Below are 7,159 nucleotides of genomic sequence, written 5' to 3'. Positions count from 1 at the left end.
CGCTGGTGCTGGCGGGGGCGCGCAAGGTCGTCCTGCACGAGAGCGGCGCGGCGCGGGGCGGTGTGCAGGTGCGGCGGTGCGGGGCTCCCGGCCGGGGGTGCGGGTGGGGGTCTGCCCTGGGCACGGTCGATGTTCCGGTAAATGAGTCCTGGCGGAGCTGGGGGAATGGGTACGGGGAGGCAGCGCGGTGTGGTTATGGGTCCCAACAAGGGATCTGAGTGGTTTGGTAGTGGTACGGTGCAGGTACGGGTGGGGGCCTGGTGGTGGGTGTGGGTATGGGCAAAGGTTCCGGGAATGAACACGGGTACGGGTACAGGCGGGGGTCCCGTTAGTTGGTGTGGCTGTGGACAGTGTCCCGGTACGGGGTGCAGGGATGGGTGAGGGTCTGAGTAATGGACCTCGGTCCCATTAATGGCTGTGGGTGCAAGAAGGAACAGGGGTGGGGGTCCCAGTAATTGGCACGGAGGGGCCATGGTGGGTGGGTACAGCTGGGAGATCCCTGTCCCAGGTGGGGGTTGGGGTGCCAGTGCTAGGGGTGGGGCGTGGGCTCTCTGTCCCACGTATGGTCCTCCTAGGCCCACAAGTGCTGCTGCCCCATAGTTCCTCCAGGGGGAGAGCAATGTGGGCCAGAACCGTGCTGAGGCGTCCCAGCGGATGCTGGCCACGCTGAACCCTGATGTGGAGGTGTCAGTGCACCCTGGGGAACTGTCGGAGGAGTTCCTCACTGCCTTCCAGGTGAGTCTGGCCCCCAGCCCAGGGATGCCGTGGGGCTCCAGTGCCCACTGACAGCCCTGCACAGGTGGTGGTGCTGACCGAGTCCCCGCTGGAGGAGCAACTCCGTATTGGGGACATCTGCCACACCAAGGGCATCTGCTTCATCGTGGCTGATGCCAAAGGGCTGGCAGGGTAAGGGCTTAGCACCGCGTGGCACCAGGTGGCTGCCCCCTCTCATCCTGCCCTGTCCTTCCGTGTCCCCATCCCACTGGTGGGTGGGACCTGGCCGCTCTCGGAGCTGCACTGTCCCTGCCCAGGCAGCTCTTCTGTGACTTCGGGGACCACTTTGTTGTCCATGACCCGGTGGAAGGGGACCCGCTCTGTGCCACCGTGCAGCACATCTCCCAGGTAGGAAGCTCTGTGGTTGTCCCTGCACCCCGCCATGGTGCCTCTCCAGCTCCATGTCTCTGACCTGAAATGCTGTGATGCTCGGTGCTGCCTGGATTGAGCCTGCACGCTCACGTCTCCCCTTCTCAGGGCAACCCAGGGATTGTGACATGCACAGGGGCAGACGTGAACCGTGGCCACCACTTCAGTGACGGTGACCTGGTGATGTTTTCTGATGTGGAGGGCATGGTGGAGCTGAACGGCCACGAGCCTTGCCCTGTGCGCGTGCTGGGTGAGTGCCCGCCCTGGGGGCTGCGGGGTTCCCTGGTGGTGACCGTGACACCCATCCCCTCCTGTTCCCCAGATGCCTTCAGGTTGGAGATTGGTGACACAAGCACCTTCTCACCATACCGTGGCGGGGGCCGGGTCTTGGAGGTGCGGCCACACCAGGAACACTCCCATGTACGTGCCCCTGTGTCGTGGCACTGCCACCCCCAGCAGTAGCCCCGTGCCCCCACCATGTCCCCACGATCCTCATACGGTGCCGGCAGGAGCCCCTGCGCCAGGCGCTGGCGATGCCCAGGATCCAGGCCAGGAGCTCCACAGAGCTGCTGCGCAGCCGCAGCCTGCACGCCGCCTTCCGGGCCCTGCACGCCTTCTGCCAGGAGCGGGACCGCCTACCCCGGCCCCGGGCACCGGTGAGTTCCCTCCCAGCCACCTCCCACTCCCAGCTCGTGCCCCCCACTGCACTGCCATTGCCCCTTTGCCCACAGGAGGACGCTGAGCGTGTGCTGGAGCTGGCACGTGAGCTGGGCACGGCGCTGGGCCCAGTGGATGAGGGCGTCGTGCGAGCGTTTGCCAGCGTCAGTGCCGGGGAGCTGTGCCCGGTGGCATCCTTCATCGGCGCGCTGGCTGCCCAGGAGGCAATGAAGGTGAGCGGGCGTGCAGTGGGCTCTGCTGTCCCCATGTGCTCGGTGGCCACGAGAGGGCACCTGCTGCCTTCCTGGGGACACCGGGTGCTCAGAGCAGTGTGCTGTGTGGGGTGACGTGGTGCCAATGCTGGGCATGAGTACCTCGCTCGCCCCAGGCCATCACGGGGAAGTTCATGCCCCTGGACCAGTGGTTTTACTTCGATGCCCTGGAGTGCCTGGCTGTGGAGGGGGCCGCAGGGCTGATGCCGGAGGATTGCACCCCGGTGAGTGCCCGCTGCCGCTGGGTGCTGCGGTGCTGTGCCCACCCCCCCCCTCACACCATTCCCCGTCCTGGCAGAGGGGGTCCCGCTACGATGGACAGATTGCCGTGTTCGGGGCTGACTTCCAGGAGGAGCTGGGCCGCCAGAAATACTTTGTGGTGAGCAGGGTGCGGGTGGTGGCGTGGCATGGCTGGGGTATTGGGGTGCAGCGGCTGTGCCCCGCAGGTGGGAGCCGGCGCCATCGGCTGCGAGCTGCTGAAGAACTTCGCCATGATGGGGCTGGCGGCGGGGCCGGGCGGGGACATCACCGTCACCGACATGGACACGGTCGCACACTCCAACCTGCACCGGCAGCTTCTCTTCCGTGCGGCTGACGTGGCGGTGAGCTCTCCCCAGGGGGAGCTGGGCGGTGTGGGGATGTGAGACAGGAGAGAGCTGTCCCCACTCTGTGCGCTGCAGAAGCCGAAGGCGGAGGTGGCTGCAGCTGCCGTGCAGCTCATGAACCCGGACATCAGGGTGACAGCCCACCAGGCCCAGCTGGGCCCCGGCACAGAGCAGCTCTTTGGGGACACCTTCTTCCAGCAGCTGGATGGTGTTGTCAGTGCCCTGGACACGCTGACGGCCCGTGAGTGCTTAGGTGGGGCAGGGATGAGCCCTGTCTCCACGCTACCAGGATGGATGCATCCCTCTCACTGCCCGCAGGTGCCTACCTGGAGAGCTGCTGCATCCGCTCCCGCACGGCGCTGCTGGACACGGGCACAGAGGGAGCACGGGGCAGCGTGCTGGCCATGGTGCCTCCCCTGAGCCGGCCGCTGGAACCGGGCAGTGACCCCACGGATGGCAGCTTCCCAGTGTGCACACTGCGCTTCTTCCCCTCTGCCATCGAGCATACGCTGCAGGTACAGCTGCGGGTCCTTGCACCTGGCCCTTTGGTGTTCCATCCCATTCCACAGGAAGGATGCAGCCCCAGCTGCTTCCTGCCAGGGGGTCACCATCGTGGTGCGTGGGGAGGGGCCGCGGTGTGGGAACCCGGCACTCAGCCCTGTCCCCTCCATGCAGTGGGCTCGTGATGAGTTCGAGGGGCTCTTCCAGCTGCCTGCAGAGAGCATGAACCGCTTCCTGGGGTGAGTATGGACTCGGGAGCAGGGCCAGGGTCAAGGGACATATGGCCGTGTCCCACACGTGGCATCGCCGTGGGGGTGCAGGCAGTGCCTGGCTTTGCAGGGAGCTGCCCGAGGAGCCGGCGCGATGGGAAGGCCTGGCGGTGCCCGAGCAGGTGCGGAGGAGCCTGGAGGAGCGGCCGCGGGACTGGGGAGACTGCGTGCGCTGGGCCCGCCGGCACTGGCAGCTCTGCTACCACAACAGCATCGTGCAGCTGCTGCACGACGTGCCCCCCTCGCACGTGAGCATGGGTCCCCCCTTGTGCCATCTGCTGGAGAGGCGTCCCCAGCCCTGACTCTGCTTTCCCTGCGGCAGGAAACCAGCCCTGGTGTGCCTTTCTGGTCTGGGGACAGGAGGTGTCCCCACCCGCTGACGTTCGATCCCGGCAATGTGAGTGCATGGAGACATGGGGCCGGGGAGAACTGCTGGTGGGCACTGGGCACAGCAGCGGGCAGAGCTGCTCAGACAACCTGAGTGGGCTCTGCGGCACGGAGGATGAGTGGCACCTCCATCCCCCTCTTTACCGCAGGACACCCACCTGGCGTACGTGGAGGCTGCCGCCCACCTCCTGGCTCACACCTACAGGCTGCCATCCTGCGGTGACCGGGCGGCCACGCAGGATGTCCTCTGCCACATGGTGCTGCCGCCCTTCGTGCCCCAGGACAGGCGCTATGTCCCCACGGCAGAGGGTATGGAGGAGGTGGAGGAGACTCTGGGTAAGGTTGCTGTGTATCTGTGTCCCCAAAAGCCTGATGAAGAGACACGGGCCAGGAGCTGCAGCTCTGATAATGAGTTCCTGGCCTGTGCCCCTATGTCCCCAGAGCCTGGACAGCTGCTGGAGCTTGTGCAAGAGTTGGCACAGTGGAAACAGGAGCTAGGAGGGGACACAGAGATGATGGACCCCATCCACTATGATAAGGTACAGCAGCTGCAGGGCTCAGGGAGGTGGCACTGCTCCCCATGGGACGCCCACGTCCCCATGCTCTTCCCTGCAGGACGATGACCTCCATGTGAGCTTCATCACGGCTGCATCCAATCTGCGTGCGGAGAACTATGGCATCCCGCCTGCCGACCGGCTGACGGTGAGTGCTGTCCCTGCGTGTCCCTGTCTTCACGGGGCAGCTGGTGACACCGCTCCTGTCCCCAGAGCCAGCACATTGCTGGGCGCATTGTGCCCGCCATCATCACCACCACAGCGGCCGTGGCTGCCCTGGCGTGCCTGGAGGTCTACAAGCTGGTGTGGAGATGCCGGGATCTCCGCTGCTACCGCAACAGTAACCTGTTCCTGTCTCAGTGCCTGTTGCTCCGGGTCCAGCCCCTGCCAGCCTCCACTTACTGGGTAGGACTTTCTCCCTGGGGTGCTCCAGCAGCCCCACGGTGTGCCCCACGGCTAGTGTGTGCGGGGCTGCAGCAGCCACTCGCATCTGGCTGATGGGAAGCAGCTGCAGCAGCCGGCGAGCAGCTGGCACCGGGCCCGGGGCTGCCCGTGGCTGCAGGGGGAGCAGGGCCGGGGTCCCCCCCTTTCTGCCGGAGGGGGGGAAAGCAGAGCCACGGCGGGGGCGGAGGGGCAGGCCCAGATTGGGACCGTCTGGGCGATAGAGGCCCCTTTGTCTGGGGGTTTATGGCGTGCGAGGCAGCCCTTCCTGCGCGGCAGGAAGCGCCGATTGGAACCAGATTGGCCCGGGGGGCCCAGGGCCGGGGGCAGGAAGAGGGGGAGGGAAGCGCCTTCATCGCCTCCGCACCGGCTGCAGCTCAGCTTCAGGCTGCCCGGCCTCCCCACGGCCCTGCTGCCACTGCGCCCCACTGCCGGCGGTGCCCGGCCCTGTGCCATAGCCTCAGGGCGGCCTGCAAGGGCCGTGCCACCATGGCTGTGGTTGGCACCGTGCCGAGACAGAGGATGCTGCTCTGGTGCTTCGTGCCCTCTGGTCCCCATCTGTGCCCAGTGTTCCGCACTGGGGCTCCCAGTTCCGCTCCGGGACACTTCATGCTGGGACGTGGCAGGAGCGCTGTCCTATGGCTCGGTGCCTGGTGGTACCGTGGGGTCCTGTGAGCCCACCAAGGCCGTGGCCTAGGGGACGTGGCATGCACGTGCCTGAGGCGGGGCGGATGGGGTTAAGGCCTCTCCCGGCACAAGCAGCAGAAGGCAGGAGGCGAGGGCGGCCCGCTGCCAGCATCCGCGGGGACATGGCCGGGGCCAGCACAGCGCTGCCTGCAGCGAGGCAGATGGCGGACAGCCATGCCAAGTGCTGGGGCCGCATCCTGCGCTCGGGCCGGAGCCGGGGTCACAAAACCCCGGGGGCCACAGGCACAAGAAGAGGCGATTGTGTGGGGCTAGCCTGCTTGTCAATGGGGCTTTGTGCGTGGTCGGAGCCAGCGGTGCCGGGGGGTGGCTGTGTCCCATTCCCAGCCCCCTGTCCCCAAGCCCCCTGTCCTCAGCCCCGGTCCATGCTCCCCGCTCCCCTCGCAGTACCGGGGGAAGGAGTGGAGCTGCTGGGACCGGCTGGAGGTGCGTGCTATTGGGGAGGACGGGCAGGCGATGATGGTGCAGGAGCTGCTGGCCTGGCTGCAGGAGGAGCACGGGTGGACCGTCACCAAGCTCCTGCGTGGCAGCACCATGCTGTATGACGGGGAGGAGGACAAGGAGATGCGGGCATGGCAGCAGGCGCAGAGGTAGGCAGCCAGCTCTGGTTGTGCCCTGGTGCCGCAGGGCCCCCGTCTCTCCCGCTCCGCTCCAGCTGCAGGGTAAACATCCTGCCGCCGGCAGCGCTTCCCCTGCTGGATCCCCACCGGCCTCCGGTCATGGGGGCTGGGGAGCGGGCCTGGGTCCGGCCCAGTGTGGCTTTCCCAGCCTGGGGGGCCCCGTGCACTGTTCTTTTCCCGGCCGCAGGCTGTCAGATGGCATGGAGCGCTCCGCAGAGCCGCAGCAGCTGGAGCTGCAGTACGTGTGTGCTGGGGACGAGCTGGAGGATGCCTGCCCCCCGCTTCTCTGCACCCTGCCCTGAGCCCGGGGGGGTCCCCAGATATCACCGCCTGCTCCACGCAATAAAAGCTGCAGGACGAGCTGCGGCACGTGCTCACCGTGTTGCACCCCCTGCCAGTGCTGCACCCCACAAAGGCTGCCGTGTCCGTATCATACAAAACGGGGGTTTATTTACAGCGGGGGGGGGGGATGGCAGGGCTAGATGTAGCCGATGACGTCGTTGCAGATGATGGGCTGGCGGCTGCGGCTGTTCATGAGGGCGGTGAAGCGGTGGAAGTCCGTGGCCAGCTGGGCGATGTTGCTGTGGGACTGGTGGAAGCAAGCTCCCTTGGGCTGCCCGCCCAGCCCCAGCGGGCACGACAGGCGCTTGGCAGGGTCACGGGCCCCCGGCCGGGCTCCCTCCGCGCCTCGGGGCCGGGCCATGCTGGCCAGCTTGCGGCGCACGTTGCCCGAGAGGCTGAGCAGGAAGGCGGGCGGCTTGCCCAGGCGGCGCGAGGGCTCGGCGGGCGGGCGGCGGCGGGGCTCGGCGCCCACCTCGGGCAGGTCCATCCAGTTCTCCACCAGGTCGGCGAAGCAGTTGTCCCCCAGCACCAGCGGCTGCCGGTTGCGGCTCTGCGACAGCAGCGACACCGTCCAGTCCCTCCCGTCGGCCGGCTCCAGCGCCCGCCACTGCTCCAGGCAGGCGTCCGACGTGGATTTGGGGCGGGCGCGGCGGGCGGGGGCGG

The 7,159-nt window shown here is 67.3% G+C and overlaps 2 protein-coding genes across 2 annotated transcripts; one reads left to right on the top strand and one right to left on the bottom strand.

Annotated features, from left to right (window-relative positions):
- On the top strand, positions 7-6,568 carry UBA7 (ubiquitin like modifier activating enzyme 7). Its single transcript, XM_021409769.1, has 21 exons — positions 7-68; positions 601-735; positions 800-906; positions 1,032-1,122; positions 1,252-1,393; positions 1,466-1,563; positions 1,653-2,033; positions 2,189-2,296; positions 2,371-2,451; positions 2,519-2,674; positions 2,753-2,918; positions 2,996-3,192; positions 3,353-3,417; positions 3,518-3,695; positions 3,770-3,844; positions 3,984-4,170; positions 4,276-4,373; positions 4,450-4,536; positions 4,602-4,793; positions 5,922-6,124; positions 6,342-6,568. The coding sequence occupies exons 2-21, from the start codon at positions 655-657 to the stop codon at positions 6,454-6,456; spliced, it is 2,808 nt and encodes a 935-aa protein (XP_021265444.1). The 5' UTR covers positions 7-68; positions 601-654; the 3' UTR covers positions 6,457-6,568.
- Positions 6,585-7,154, bottom strand: FAM212A (family with sequence similarity 212 member A; the record flags this gene model as incomplete). Its single annotated transcript, XM_021409637.1, has 1 exon — positions 6,585-7,154. A coding segment is annotated over one exon (522 nt), but the record flags the coding sequence as incomplete, so codon positions are not given.

The sequence above is a fragment of the Numida meleagris genome, chromosome 11, assembly GCF_002078875.1.
Source record: "Numida meleagris isolate 19003 breed g44 Domestic line chromosome 11, NumMel1.0, whole genome shotgun sequence".
Taxonomy (NCBI): Eukaryota; Metazoa; Chordata; class Aves; order Galliformes; family Numididae; genus Numida; species Numida meleagris.
This window is presented reverse-complemented; position numbering and strand designations above follow the sequence as displayed.

Bases quoted from the DNA above. Each gene is read 5' to 3' on its own strand.
- UBA7 (XM_021409769.1), top strand. From the start codon at position 655: ATGCTGGCCACGCTGAACCCTGATGTGGAGGTGTCAGTGCACCCTGGG. The intron at 1,564-1,652 runs GTACGTGCCCCT...CGGTGCCGGCAG, and splicing joins CACACCAGGAACACTCCCAT to GAGCCCCTGCGCCAGGCGCT. The intron at 3,193-3,352 runs GTACAGCTGCGG...CCCTCCATGCAG, and splicing joins CCATCGAGCATACGCTGCAG to TGGGCTCGTGATGAGTTCGA.